The sequence below is a fragment of the Oncorhynchus nerka genome, linkage group LG18 (assembly GCF_034236695.1).
Source record: "Oncorhynchus nerka isolate Pitt River linkage group LG18, Oner_Uvic_2.0, whole genome shotgun sequence".
Lineage (NCBI taxonomy): Eukaryota > Metazoa > Chordata > Actinopteri > Salmoniformes > Salmonidae > Oncorhynchus > Oncorhynchus nerka.
In genome coordinates this window covers 48892718-48908446 of record NC_088413.1, presented here as the reverse complement: position 1 = coordinate 48908446, position 15729 = coordinate 48892718, and the positions used below count along the sequence as shown (strand labels likewise).

Sequence of the window (15729 nt, the reverse complement as noted above, 5' to 3'; positions counted from 1 at the left end):
CTGAACTTAACTTCAAATAATGAGGAATGTCTTACCTTGCTTCAAAGTAGCCTAGTCCAAATCCAACCAGAGAAATGTGGAGGCAAGACTTCCTCATGCAATTAACCAGCATTTCGCTCCTGTTTTATTGGTTTTCATATCAACTTTGTTTTGTTGTCCAGAAGCCAAAGGCACCATCCTTGTCATATTAGCAGTCCATCCTAGTTGTTGCTATTAGATCAAATCAAATGTTATTTGTTACATGTGCCGAATACAACAGGTAGACCTTACAGTGAGTGAAATGCTTACTTTTACAAGCCCTTAACCAACAATGCAGTTAAGAAAAATACCTAAAAAAGTAAGAAATAAAAGTAACAAATAATTAAAGAGCAGTAGTAAAATAACAATAGCGAGGGGTACCGGTTAATTGAGGTAATATGTACATGTAGGTAGACATATTAAAGTGACTATGCATAGATAATAACAGAGTAGCAGCAGTGTAAAGGAGGGGGGCAATGCAAATAGTCTGGGGTAGCCATTTCATTAGATGTTCAGGAGTCTTATGGCTTGGGGGTAGAAGCTGTTTAGAAGCCTCTTGGGCCTAGATTTGGTGCTCCGGTACCGCTTGCCGTGCGGTAGCAGAGAGAACAGTCTATGACTAGGGTGGCTGGAGTCTTCAAAATTTTTTAGGGCCTTCCTCTGACACCGCCTGGTATAGAGGTCCTGGATGGCAGGAAGTTTGGCCCCGGTGATGTACTGGGTCGTACGCACTACCCTCTGTAGTGCCTTGCAGTCGGAGGCTGAGCAGTTGCCATACCAGGCAGTGATGCAACTAGTCAGGATGCTCTCGATGGTGCAGCTGTAGAACATTTTGAGGATCTGAGGACCCATGCCAAATATTTTCAGTCCCCTAGGGGGGAATAGGTTTTGTCGTGCCCTCTTCACGACTGCCTTGGTGTACTTGGACCATGATAGTTTGTTGGTGATGTGGATGCCAAGGAACTTGAAGCTCTCAACCTGTTCCACTACAGCCCTGTCAATGAAAATGGGGGCGTGCTCGGTCCTCCTTTTCCTGTAGTCCACAATCATCTCCTTTGTCTTGATCATGTTGAGGAAGAGGTTGTTGTCCTTTCAAAACATGGTCAGGTCTTTGACCTCTTCCCTATAGGCTGTCTCGTCGTTGTCGGTGATGAGTCATGAGTGAACAGGGAGTGCAGGAGGGGACTGAGCAAGCACCCTTGAGGGGCCCCTGTGTTGAGGATCAGCGTGGCAGATGTGTCGTTACCTACCCTTACCACCTGGGGGGGCGGTCCGTCCGCCAGGAAGTCCAGGATTCAGTTGCAGAGGGAGGTGTTTAGTCCCAGGGTCCTTAGCTTAGTGATGAGCTTTGAGGGCACTATGGTGTTGAACACTGAGCTGTAGTCAATGAATAGCATTCTCACATAGGTGTTCCTTTTGTCCAGTTGTGAATGGGCAGCGTGGGGTGTTCATCTGTGGATCTGTTGGAGCGGTATGCAAATTAGAGTGGGTCTAGGGTTTCTGGGATAATGGTGTTGATGTGAGCCATGACCAACCTATCAAAGCACTTCATGGCTACAGACGTGAGTGCTATGGGTCGGTAGTCATTTAGGTAGGTTACCTTAGTGTTCTTGGGCACAGGGACTATGGTGGTCTGCTTGAAACATGTTGGTATTACAGACTCAGACAGGGATAGATTGAAAATGTCAGTGAAGACACTTGCCAGTTGGTCAGCGCATGCTCGGAGTACATGTCCTGGTAATCCGTCTGGCCCTGCGGCCTTGTGAAAGTTGACCTGTTTAAAGGTCTTACTCACATCAGCTGCAGAGAGCGTGATCATACAGTCATCCGGAACAGCTGATGCTCTCATGCATGTTTCAGTGTTACTTACCTCGAAGCGAGTATTGAAGTCATGTAGCTCGTCTGATAGGCTTGTGTCACTGGGAAGCTCTCGGCTGTGCTTCCCTTTTGTAGTCTTAATAGTTTGCAAGCCCTGCCACATCCGACGAGCATCGGAGCCGGTGTAGTACTATTCTTTTCATTGATGGTTCGTCGGAGGGCGTTCTTATAAGCTTCCGGGTTAGAGTCCCGCTCCTTGAAAGCGGCAGCTCTACCCTTTAGCTCAGTGAGGATGTTGCCTGTAATCCATGGCTTCTGGTTGGGGTATGTACGTACGGTCACTGTGGGGACGACAACATCAATGCACTTATTAATGAAGCCAGTGACTGATGGGGTGTACTCCTCAATGCCGTCTGAAGAATCCCGGAACATATTCCAGTCTGTGCTAGCTAAAAACAGTCCTGTAGCTTAGATCCCCCTCTTTGTACATTTCTCCCGGAGGTTTTCATCTATTGTTAGATGGAACCGCTCGCATTAGGTGTGCTGTTTATAACAGTGGTTTCCTGCTAATAGCATTTTGGCAAATTATGTTTTATTGGCTGCTTCATTACAGCAGTTGCATGCTCAATAATAGTGTATAGCCTTTTGACTGGGAGACGATAGGCTTGCTGTTGTTGCATGTGTTCATGAAAAATGTCCGTTCCTTGTATGCATGCATAGTATTTTCTGTTGGTCACGTAATTTTACTGTTTGGAAAAAATGTAACTGTTTGTTGACCGGTTAACCTCTTGCCTCTACTTGGGACGCTTGCGTCCCAACTAGAGCTCTGGAAATGCAAATGCGCTACGCTAAATGCTAATAGTATTAGTTAAAACTCAAAAGTTCATTAAAATACACATGCAGGGTATCAAATTAAAGCTACACTCGTTGTGAATCCAGGCAACAAGTCAGATTTTTAAAATGCTTTTCGGTGACAGCATGAGAAGCTATTATCTGATAGCATGCACCAATACACTACAACACAAAAGCACAGCAGGGGACGTAAACAAAATAATTAGCATTTCGGCATTACACAAACCGCACAATAAAATAGAAAACAGTCATTACCTTTCACCATCTTCTTTGTTGGCACTCCTAGATGTCCCATAAACACTATTGGGTCTTTATTTCGATTAAATCGGGCCATATAAAGCCAAGATATCGTTATATGTAGACTGTGTGATAAACGAAAAAAACAGCGATTTCACAACGTAACGTCATTTTTTTAAATTCAAAAAGTAGACGATAAACTTTCACAAAACACTTCGAAATACGTTTGTAATGCTACTTTAGGTATTAGTAAACGTTAATAAGCGATAAAAATCATCCATAGGCGATGTCAAAATCATTAGCTGTCGTCTTGGAAAAAATTTCACGAGAGAGCTCTTCCGGAATGATCTGGGCGGAGACCGGAGGTAAGTGGTGCCCCTGTTTCGGTTCAACCAAGAATCAAAGAGGATTCAATTCACAAGACTCTAGACAACATGGGGATGCTGTGGGAGTTGAATGCTCGGTCTTATCTAATTCGGCTCACTGTTAACAATTGCTGGAAGTGGCGCAAGGATATTTATTTCCATTTTCTGTGATCAGGTTTTCCTGCGCTTTCCGATGTAACGCACGTTATGTAATAGCCACAGTCGTGATTTAACCAGTTTTAAAAACGTCCGAGGGTTTCCTATCCACACATTCTAACCATATGAACGTACTATATTCCTGGCATGAGTAGCAGGGCGCTGAAATGTTGCGCGATTTTTAACAAAATGTTCAAAAAAGTAGAGGGTAGGAGCAACTAGTTAATGAGGGTCGGTTAGTCAGCAGATTGACTGACAGTATTGATTAGCTAAGTAGTCTCAGCCAGGTGACCTCCACAACAGTCCTGGGGTCAGAGTTTTTGACAGGTATATAAGGTATATCAGAAAGGTCTAATATTAGACTTCATGTTAAATGCTTTTTGAAAAGTTTGATATGCTAACGCATGGTTTGTCCCTACGTCTTTTATTACTTGGCAATATTACATGGGAGTTAGGCCTACTTATCTAAGATAGTGCTGCTATTATTAAACAGATGGTGACAAGAAAATCACTGAGACATTGTGCCCCCAGATGATACCGACAATGCTGTATCTGCTTAAGGCCCTAGCTAGTGTTTTAGTGTGTTTGTTGTGTGGGTGGTTTTTGGCAGCCCCGTCGCCTTTGTGCTATTCCTTCTCTTTTTTTCTTCTCCCATGCGAGAAGGAATTAGTAAAAAGCTAACTCTGTTCTCCTCCTCCTTTCAGAAATTGTGGACCACATAGAAAGACTTCAAGTGCTGAAAGAAATAGTGAGGAAGTTCCCTGCCGTGAACTACGAGGTGTTTAAATACGTCATCACTCATCTGAACAGGTAAGAGACAACACTGTGAAACTGGATCAGAAAGTGTCTCAGGCTGCCTTCAACTGACTGATACTGGGTGGAATCTGAAGTAAGCTGTGAAGTATACACAATGTTAGTTACGTGACAGTAATCATGAAAACAACCAAGTCATACAGTCATGTAGTTGGACTGAGTCGTGTTCAGTGGGGAGAATTTAATTTGAAACTGAGAGATACTACCTGAACATCTCTGTTTTCCGTTGTGATACACTATATGACCAAAGGTATGTGGACGGACACCTGCTCGTCAAACATCTCATTCAAAAATAAAGGGCATTAATATGGAGTTGGTCCTCCCTCTGCTGCTATAACAGCTTCCTCTCTTCTGGGAAGGCTTTCCACTAGATGTTGGAATATTGCTGTGTGGACTTGCTTCCATTCAGCCACAACAGCATTAGTGAGGTCAGGCATTGATGTTGCGTGATTAGGCCTGGCTCGCCGTTGGCGTTCCAATTCATCCCAAAGGTGTTCAATGGGGTTGACGTCTGGGCTCTGTGCAGGCCAGTCAAGTTCTTCCACACCGATCTCGACAAACCATTTCTGTATGGACCTCGCTTTGTGCATGGGGGTATTGTCATGCTGAAACAGGAAAGTGCCTTCCCCAAACCTTTGCCACGAAGTTGGAAGCACAGAATCGCCTAGAATGTCATTGTATGCTGTAGCGTTAAGATTTCCCTTCACTGGAACGAAGAGGTCTAGACCGAACCATGAATAACAACCCCAGACCATTAATTCTCATCCACCAAACTTTACTGTTGGCATTATGCATTGGGGCAGGTAGCGTTCTCCTGGCATCCGCCAAACCCAGATTCGTGAAGCATGATTCATCACTCCAGAGAACGTGTTTACACTGCTACAGAGTCCAATGGCGGCGAGCTTTACACCTCTCCAGATGACGCTTGGCATTGCGCATAATGATATTAGGCTTGTGTGCAGCTGCTCGGCCATGGAAACCCATTTCATGAAACTCCCAACGAACAGTTCTTGTGCCGACGTTGCTACCAGAGGCAGTTTGGAACTCGGTTGTGAGTGTTGCAACCAAGGACAGACGATTTGTACGCTCTTCAGTACTCGAAAGGTCACGTTCCGTGAGTTGTGGCTTTTGTGGCCTAACTCTTCATGGTTGAGCCGTTGTTGCTCCTAGACGTTTCCATTTCACAATAACAGCACTTGCAGTTGACTGGGGCAGATCTAGCAGGGCAGAAATTTGACAACTGACTTGTTGGAAAGGTGGCATCCTATGTCGGTGCCACGTTGAAAGTCACAGAGCTCTTCAGTACGGCCTTTCTACTACCAATATTTGTCTATGGAGATTGCACGGCTGTGTGCTTAATTTTAAATACCTATCGGCAACGGGTGTAGCTGAAATAGCCGAATCCACTCATTTGAAGCGGTGTTGACATACTTTTGTATATATTGTTCCCGGTGACCAGGGTTCACTTCTCTGTATCCCACTCTAATTCTGTACCTGTGTAAATCAAGTACAACATAAGTAAGGTTGGAATAAATCAATGAAATTGTGTTTCCCCAGGGTGAGCCAGCAGAGTAAGACTACCCTGATGACGGCCGACAATCTATCCATCTGCTTCTGGCCCACATTGATGCGTCCCGACTTTGAGAACAAGGACACACTCTCAACCACCAAGCTCAACCAGTCGGTCATCGAGTCCTTCATCCAGCAGAGCCACTACTTTTTCTACAGTGGAGACATCCAGGAGAGCTCCAGCACCGAGAGCACCCCACCACCCCATCACTGTCACAGCATGGTGGAGGCCCTGCTGCCCCTGCAGCTGCCCCCTCCTCTCCAGCCCCAACAGATCCAGCACAGTATGTCCTTGCAGCCTGACCCACTCATATAGACCCCCCAGAGCCCAGGTTCCACTACCCAGGCCTCGAGCCCCAGGATCGGAGGACCCAGGTGGGGTAGGGAGTAGGCTTGGCTGGGAGTGGTGCTGCTTGGTGGGGTTGCATGGGGTGACGTGTCCTCCCTTCCCCCTCTCTATGGAGTCCCCCTGACTACAAAACAACCACATTACATTATCACCTTTATTTTCTGCTCCCTTTGACTGACTGGATTCAGGGGTGACTAACTGATATAGCTATCCCCCAGGAATAAATAAAAAATAGAATTTTTCTTCTTTCAGTGCCGTACCTTTACCCGGTTTCAGACAGATATGACATTGAGGGTTGAGACTGTCCACCCGTCCAGACTGTTCATCTGGTGATGAACACCTACCTTAATAAAGACACTATGCCTCCAGGAGAGGGGGGGCACAAACATGTGATGCGGAAATGATTTGTTCAACTCTACACCTTGAAAAATATGAGGAAAATATATTTATGATAGTTGTTTTTTTGTTTTTGTTTATTCGATTAAAAAAAGAAAGTCTGACTGTCAAAAATTCATTCAAGTGAACTTGACATTACATGATGCACAATCTGTTATAATGCTTCTACCAGTGTAGACATTTGGCCATGATGATGATGGATTCTTGTTTTTTTAGCAGTATGATTTTTGTTTTTAAAGGGATCGAGGGAAAGAAAGACAGTGAAAGTTAGCAGGCTGGTGCTGTGGTCTTTGTCTCTCACCCGGCTCTCAATGCCTCGTAGGGAGGGGACTCTACGTGAAAGACTGCTGGTGTCACTGATGCTGTACTGCACCAGGCTGGGACATAACAGACAGGCAGACAGACTGCCTGGCCTCCTCTCTTTCTCCTATTGGAGCAGAACTCATGCAATTCCTGAAGCTTATGAAGGGAGCATCCCACTACTAGAACCCTAATGGCACATCTCTGCGTTAACTCTGAAACAAACGCATTACAAAGCAGTCTGGGGTCTTTTTCTTGTTCTGTTCTTTTCTACGTACGTTTTTGTTTGTTTAATTGATTGAATTTCTCCGTGGTGGTGCTACCCACCGAAAAGAGACATTTGTGTTGTTCTTCTGTTTGTTGAAAAAAATGTGCATGTCTTTTTTGTCACTTAAAAATGACGATGAACGATTAAAAAAAGAAAAAAGACTGAACTTACAACTCAAGATTAACAGCTTTCATTCAGATCATATTTTTTATCTAACTTGATTGAGGGAACATTGAAACGGGGGTCAAATTGTATGTATTGTTCATTCATTATTTTCGTCATGCAAAGATGTCGATTCTTAATATCATATTTTGGTTATATGTCTAATTGTTTCTCTTAAATAAGGGGGAAAGTATATATATTTATCAGCAAATAAGATTGCTGATATAGCAAAATACCATGGGGTACTGAAATTCTGTATAATCTTGTAAAACCTACTATAATCAGATTTCTTTGTTATGATACACAAACATTTTGGGTTAGATTAATTGTACTTAATTCCCTTCATTTTATGAACACAGACTCATTGCTTCTTTGTAGATGGTACTGCATTTTGTTTTGCTGTAAGTAAAAGATGCTGCTTAGAAAGTTCTGGAAAGGAAAAGTTTAAGTTTTGTGATGGAGTGAAACAGATTGACAGATAGAAGACATCTTCAAGACTATGCCTGTGACTGAAATGGCACACTATTCCCTACGTAGTGCACAAATTTTCACTAGAGCCCTGTGGACGCTGGTCAAAAGAAGTGCACTATATAGGGAAGAGGGTGCCATTTCAGACGCATCCGATTATTATTGTTATTTTTCTCTATAGAGACACTCCAGATCTGGGGTTGGGGAGAGAAGGGATGGCGTAAAGAAGTGTGAAGCAGCTGCTAGGTAGAATATACCTTTTGTGTAGTTTCAATAAAAAGCAACTTTATTTGTTCATAAGATCTGCCTCATTCAAGCCAGTGTACAAACTCTTAAGATTTTAACATCTGCTATGTATTATAGTAAATAAATGATTTTGAGAGAAAAAAAATCAAGAGTTTTGTTTCATTATTTCCCACCTTAAGTCTAAATGGTGTTGAAATATGCTCTTATGTTTCTAATACAGCTGGGAATATTATTACAGGGTTTGGTCAGTGCTGGACTGACATGCTATAGAATGAAGGTCATATCTGGTAGCTGAAGACCAATGCAACACAATCAACATGTGACAGGACTGGAGTCATATTCATTCATTCTTCAAGCTGTTTACTGCAGATCCTGCTTTGAGTGTCAGTGAGTATTGAGTTCAGCCTAATTAATTTGATGTCCCGGTCACACATCTCCCCTGGTGAGAAGTGATGAAAGTACGCCACCTAGTGGGGAAAAATCCTAGCAGCAACATGAAAATATGTATTTTACTATAAAATAAAGTTTGATTTTCTCAGATGTATCATTATTTGAATCGAATGATCACAAAAAAATGAAATAAATTAAAAACTAGCAGCAACATGCACAATCTGGAGAGGTCATTTCCTTAAGTCAGATGTTTTATTTGACCAGGTAAGTTGACTGAACAGTTCTCAGTTACATCAACAACCTGGGGAATAGTTACAGGGGATTTAGTCATTCCATATGTTACTAGGCAAGTCAGTTAAGAACAAATTCTTATTTTCTTTGACGGCCTAGAAACAATGGGTTACCAGATTTTTACCTCGTCAGCTCGGGGATTCGATCTAACAACCCTTCAGTTACTAGTCCCAACACATTAACCACTAGGCTACCTGCCACATAACAAGCTTATCATCAACATTCCACAGCAGTCTGAACTGTAGCTACTATTGTGCCCCCTACATTCTCCCTCCACTTCTCCACAACAGTCTGAACTGTAGCTACTATTGTGCCCCCTACAGTCTCCCTCCCTCCACTTCTCCACAGCAGTCTGAACTGTAGCTACTATTGTGCCCCCTCTATAGTCTCCCTCCCTCCACTTCTCCACAGCAGTCTGAACTGTAGCTACTATTGTGCCCCCTACAGTCTCCCTCCCTCCACTTCTCCACAACAGTCTGAACTGTAGCTACTATTGTGCCCCCTACAGTCTCCCTCCCTCCACTTCTCCACAACAGTCTGAACTGTAGCTACTATTGTGCCCCCTACATTCTCCCTCCACTTCTCCACAACAGTCTGAACTGTAGCTACTATTGTGCCCCCTACAGTCTCCCTCCCTCCACTTCTCCACAGCAGTCTGAACTGTAGCTACTATTGTGCCCCCTACATTCTCCCTCCACTTCTCCACAGCAGTCTGAACTGTAGCTACTATTGTGCCCCCTACAGTCTCCCTCCCCACTCCACTTCTCCACAATAGTCTGAACTGTAGCTACTATTGTGCCCCCTACAGTCACCCTCTCTCCACTTCTCCACAGCAGTCTGAACTGTAGCTACTATTGTGCCCCCTACAGTCTCCCTCCCTCCACTTCTCCACAGCAGTCTGAACTGTAGCTACTATTGTGCCCCCTACAGTCTCCCTCCCTCCACTTCTCCACAACAGTCTGAACTGTAGCTACTATTGTGCCCCCTACAGTCTCCCTCCCTCCACTTCTCCACAACAGTCTGAACTGTAGCTACTATTGTGCCCCCTACAGTCTCCCTCCATTTCTCCACAACAGTCTGAACTGTAGCTACTATTGTGCCCCCTACAGTCTCCCTCCACTTCTCCACAACAGTCTTCCAACGAAGCTTGCAATGACATTTCCACTTACAATTGTCCACTCTCCTCTCCTTAGCAGTCGTCACTTCCGGTTCTCGTTCCAGTCTTAGTTGAATATTTCAATTTACAATCAAGGTATAGACACGTATAACGCCTCGTAAGGGAGGAAGAGGCAAAGCGAGGGATTCTCCAAAAGGGTTCAGCTGCGACATCATCTCTCAGAGCAGTCATCCCTCAGGGTCTCTATGCTGCCACCTACTGATATGTCATCTCTCAGAGCAGTCATCCCTCCGGGTTTCTATGCTGCCACCTATTGATATGTCATCTCTCAGAGCAGTCATCCCTCCGGGTTTCTATGCTGCCACCTACTGATATGTCATCTCTCAGAGTAGTCATCCCTCCGGGTTTCTATGCTGCCACCTACTGATATGTCATCTCTCAGAGCAGTCATCCCTCAGGGTCTCTATGCTGCCACCTACTGATATGTCATCTCTCAGAGCAGTCATCCCTCAGGGTCTCTATGCTGCCACCTACTGATATGTCATCTCTCAGAGCAGTCATCCCTCAGGGTCTCTATGCTGCCACCTACTGATATGTCAGAAAAAAAAAGAAAAAAGCACACCTCAGAAAAGCATAGGAATTATTGGAATTCTACAGTATTTCATTTTAATGTTTCAAGGACAAAATGACATGTTTTTAAGTATTTTTTTGTTGTTATAGTGGTGGACAGTAACATTAGCGCTTTCTCAAAATGATCCTTTAAAGAAAAAACATGTAGATGTGTTTTTTATGTTTAGCTCACATAATATAGTTTAAAGTATTCATTAAGGTGTCTGTAATACAATAAATGTGGCAAAAACAAATGTAGAATTTAATAAATGCATTTCTATAGCTTCCAAAATACTTTTACAATGGTGAGGTGTCAAGATGGAGGCGCCGGGGCTTCAAAACAGTGCACTTTGAGCTATGAAAAAAACGAAGCAAAATTGTAGTACGTTTGCTGTTTTAATTCTAATGAGAGAAGTGTAAGAAAGGCACAGTGCATACCAGCTATAACATTTCTAATGTGCAGTTGACAATCCTTTTTCAGTCTTTATCGAGTGCGTGACAAGTTTTAAATACCGGCTAGCAGTAGTCCTACATATGCAACATGAACCTTAGGGTACAACAAGCAGGTCAATGGATTTAGACTTGTGTCCAAGTGCAGGTAATGTTACAGTTATAAAATGCAAGTATGTTACAGGAATAAAATGCAATTATACATATTTCATCGACACTGTAAAACCCAACTCCACGTTTGAAATGTAAACCATGAACCATAAGCAGCATGATGGAAGCTTCTCTGAACAGTTGTTCCCCATGATATTCCTTGACGATAGCACATGTCCGCCATCTAGTGTATTGGCCTGGTATTGGCTCATCATTAGGATATGAATCATGAATTGAAAAGCTTGATGCTTTTGGGATGAATATAAAATAAAGAATACAGAATCAATTATCACAGAATATGGTAATGTACAACTTAATTCTACATTACCAAGGAGATACAAAAAAATAATAATGTTGAACTAATATTATATCGTTTTTTACATCAATTTTTTTGCAGATAAACTATTATTTTGCTGCATTTGACAATATTTGATTCAAAATAAAATCCTTATACTGTAAATTTAAAAAATAGCATCCATAGTCGATCTGTAATATCTGTCATAAACTATCTTTATCTTATTGTTCTAATGTAGGTCTGTTGCAGAGTGCAATTGGCAAATATAATTGCTCCTTTCATAATTCAACAGTTACATTAGACACATGATAACACAATTGCATAATTTGGATAAAGCAATCTATGCTTACTTTGAATAAGTGTTAGAAACAAGAACCATTCACCAGTGTTGTGTTCCATGCTGCTGTTACAGAGAGAGGTGAGATAAGAGGAGGGGAGATGTGTTGTATTGTCTGTGCTGCTGCTAGATGAGGTTGTTGTTTTTACCAGAGAGATCACTTCCTCCTCTGACTAAAAAACCCAGCTCTTTTTATTGCTCAGCCTGCTCCGTTTCTCTCCTCTATAGCCCCTCCCACCCCTAACCAGGGAGCTCCTGTGGGAGGGGGAAGCACAAGCACCACACTGCCTGGACCAATCATCATGCAGCACCACCTCTCCATTACATCTTAGTTTCCAAGGCGACAGGCAGGGCCTTTCTCCTGAAAGGCACCGCATCATCACCATCCATCCACCCAGGGCTGGTCGAGAGGCAGCAGTAGCAGGCAGCAAGCAGCAGCCCCGCAGTGGGTCACATCAGGCACCTCCTTCCCTCTCTCTCTCTCTCGCCTCATGTCGCGCTGCAAGTCTCCGCCAACACTCAGGAAAAGGAAAATGGAGTAAGAAGAGAAGAGGAATGTGGTAGGTAGGTGCTGGATTTTTTGTTATGTCTGTGTTTATCTATTTGTGTTGCGTTAGTGCTGTGTTTTACAGGGAGGCAGAAGGGAGGGTTTGTGTGTGTCTAATCCTCTCTAGCAGGCTGATTTAATGGGCTGTTTGCCGTTAGAATGAGAGAAGGAGGCAGTGGAGAAGGGGGAGCCCCTCTGCTTTGTTAAAGGGGCCTGGCCTGCAGAGCTAGGAGGCTGCCTGCCGCATACACAAACACCCTTGTCCCAGCCCTAGCCCCAGCCCCAGCCCTAGCCCCAGTCCTAGCCCCAGCCCTAGCCCCAGCCCCAGCCCTAGCCCCAGCCCTTGTCCCAGCCCTTGTCCCCAGCTGGGATGGACAATAGCCTGATCATTACCTCCTTTGACCAGCCTGTAGGCCCTAGGTATAGGCTGCTACCTCCGTTAGCTTCTGTTCTGTTGCTTTTATGGGATGTGATTGTCATATTCTCCATCCGTCCCTCTAGCATGTGTGAGGTAGGTTCCCTACCCTTCCCTTCCTTTCTGCAGCTGTATTGGAGTGTGTGTGTGTTTTGAGCAGGATGAAACAAAACTCCCAGAGCGTTATTTAGTTAGTTAATACCCCCGGCCCCACCACCCTTTCCTCTCTTCTTAACTCACTGCTTTTCAATCCCACCCTGAAAGGGGGAAGAAGAGAAAGGTTTGGCTGAATGTTGCTACCCAGTAAATGCTGAGCATAGTGGGGTGGGGAGGGGATGCCTTGGTAACTTCATCATCATGGCTCTGGCTTGGCTAGTCTCAGACCTGGGCTCGTTTTTATAAAGCATCTTATCCGGCTCACCTAGGATCAGGTTCCTCCTGTCCAAATAATCATGTTTATTATGATCTAAATGGCTAAACTGATCCTTGATCAGCACACCTTTTCGAGACACTTTATTAATACAGTCCCAGACTGTAGCATCTGTCATCCATCCTCCAGCCACAGCCAGCACAGCTAAAGAGATCTGAGAGGAAGGATGTCCATGTTCACTGTCAGATTCATTATCACAGCATGGGATTAGTACAGCCAGGTCACCCGTGATACAAGTCAGTATTTGACGTCCGTCCATGTCTGAGGATGTCGGGAGAAGACGTAGGTTTTGCTAGGGCATTGTGGACTGCAATGGGCATAAGGATCTGCCTCTGATTCCACAGGTTGCAAGTTCAAATCCAGCAATAGAAAGTTGTTTTTGATATATAATTCTTTTAAGCCTATCCCAAACCTTAACCTTTACCTTAACCACTTGGGGTTAATGCTTAACCTTAAGAATTTGGAGTTAATGCCTGAACTTAACCATGACCTTAAAAATTCTGAGTTACTGGCTAAAGTTAATCTTAAACGCTTCAAAATTTGACGTTTAGAACAACTTTGAAATTTGATGTTTGAGAAACATGGATGAACGTCTAATTCTGACGTGAGACAGTGAGAGCTGGTAGAATTAGTATGGGGCCTGGCTCACTATACATGCTAGGATTCTGGGTTATTATTAGCCTAGCCCGTTGCGCATTCAGTATGTGCTGCAGTCTCCTACGTTGTTAATGTTACAGCCTGGTACAGATCTCGACTGTATGATGTGTTTTGGAGGTGTGGTGTCAGATTCAGGAGCCATTACCGGAGCGAGTCCCCTGTGTCCTTTTCTCCACCTCCTTCCTTCCTCACACCTCTGTTCACCACGGGATGGGAATTAAGTGTGTGTGTGTGTGTGTGTTGGGGTGGGGTCTCACTTGAGGTGGGCTCTCTCTGTCTCTGTCTGTCGGTTTCCACCAGCCCCAGAATCCTATTTGATCCTTTGATGTTGTTATTGTTGCCTCAATCATGACAGGAAAGAGATTAGAGAATGAGTCTGCCCTACTGTTTCCTCATCCTGTTGAAACTCTGTTTCCAGTAGCCTTTATCCTCTCCATCGTTCATTTATCAGATCACTGGGACTGGGCTGATAATGGACAACATTTAATAGAAATAGCACCTAGGGTGTGGCAGTCACCACTGATCACATTCCTACCCTTTTTACACTATCGTGCTGACCCAAAACAAACCCTGCTGGCTTGCATATTCTCTTGATACTTCCAGCAAATATGGTGGATGCATATCTAGGCCAGCTCAGTACATTTTGGTTTGGCTTGACTCAGTTAGGTTAATCATGTGATGTGTGTGTCAGGACACACTAGAATATTAATAGATGGATAGTAGCCTAAAGGAAGGCGTGATTGATTGATTGATTGATTGATTGATAAGGTCAGGGGTTAACAAACTATTGATTGAGATGAAGTAAAGTTTAGACCTCGGGCCATACTATTAAACAACAGCCTGGTGACATTCTGTCAGAATATAGACACACAGTGGTGGAAAAAGTAGCCAATTGTCATACTTGAGTAAAAGTAAAGATACCTTAATAGAAAATGACTCAAGTAAAAGTGAAAGTCACCTAGTAAAATACTACTTGAGTAAAAGTCTTAAAGTATTTGGTTTTGAATATACTTAAGTATCATACTTAAGAATGCCCTGCTAAGCATTCCGAATGTAATGAGTACTTTTGGGTGTCAGGGAAAATGTATGGAGTAAAAAGTACATTATTATTGTTAAATATAAATAGTAAAGTACAGAGACCCAAAAACACTACTTAAGTAGCACATATTTTTACTTAAAAACTTTACACCATTGCATCCACAATATAAGTTGTATAGAAGAGTAACAGATTATCTGCTAAAATAAATACATGAACACAATGCAAATTATGAGTAAGTAAATATGGTGTCTAGTGAGTATCTAGCCAATCTACTATGAGTCAGATTTGTCTGGTTCTTGTCAGTGTTTTGGTCAAGTATTCACTAAGACATGTTGTATTTATATTTGGAGCTCTACACTGAAACAGTGAGAGTGGGTCTAATCAGTGATTCCAAAATAGCACCAGTCAGTCAGAGAGGGTGGAAGGACTGACTGGCCACCATTATCTCTGACTAATGAATTATTGAACAGTGACTGACTGATCCTGCACAAAGCAAAGCAGGCAAGCAGATCTCTGATTGAGCCAAGCCTTGAAATAGCAGATCTGTGTGCATGCGAGTCTGTATGTGTGTGTATACGCGTGTGTGTGTGTGTGTGTGTGTGTGTGTGTGTGTGTGTGTGTGTGTGTGTGTGTGTGTGTGAGAGAGAGAGAGAGATAGATCTCTAAAATCATATTTGAGATTGTGACTTCCATGCGGTCTCCTCTCCTCCATGTCAGAGTGAGCCACTCCCTCCTACTCCTCCACTCCCTCTCTCAGCCAGCCTGGCTCCCTCTCTCAGCCAGCCTGGCTCCCTCTCTCAGCCAGCCTGGCTCCCTCTGCCAAGCTGAGCCTTGCTGGGAGGCTGAAGGGGTTTATACTGTATTGTTGAATGCTGCTGTACCACGACTTCAATTATCCATATGAGGTTACCTTATCTCTGCAACTGAGAACCGAGAACCACATATTGTTCCTCAGAACCCTCTTATATTACTCCCATGTAACATT

The 15729-nt window shown here is 43.6% G+C and overlaps 2 protein-coding genes across 4 annotated transcripts in view; both read left to right on the top strand.

Annotated features, from left to right (window-relative positions):
• The window catches only part of LOC115146013 (rho GTPase-activating protein 5), a 38341-nt gene extending 30179 nt beyond the window's left edge, over nt 1–8162 (top strand). For all 3 annotated transcript variants that reach the window (XM_029687757.2, XM_029687758.2, XM_029687759.2), the window contains exons 6-7: nt 4151–4256; nt 5817–8162. In XM_029687757.2, the coding sequence (XP_029543617.1) occupies nt 4151–4256; nt 5817–6144 (434 nt within the window). In that variant the 3' untranslated portion in view covers nt 6145–8162. The remainder of the gene's footprint in view (nt 1–4150; nt 4257–5816) is intronic.
• A 3881-nt stretch (nt 8163–12043) lies between these two features.
• The window catches only part of LOC115146012 (A-kinase anchor protein 6), a 183005-nt gene continuing 179319 nt past the window's right edge, over nt 12044–15729 (top strand). The window contains 1 exon segment of the mRNA XM_029687753.2: nt 12044–12220. The gene's annotated coding sequence lies outside the window, so the exon portion shown is untranslated.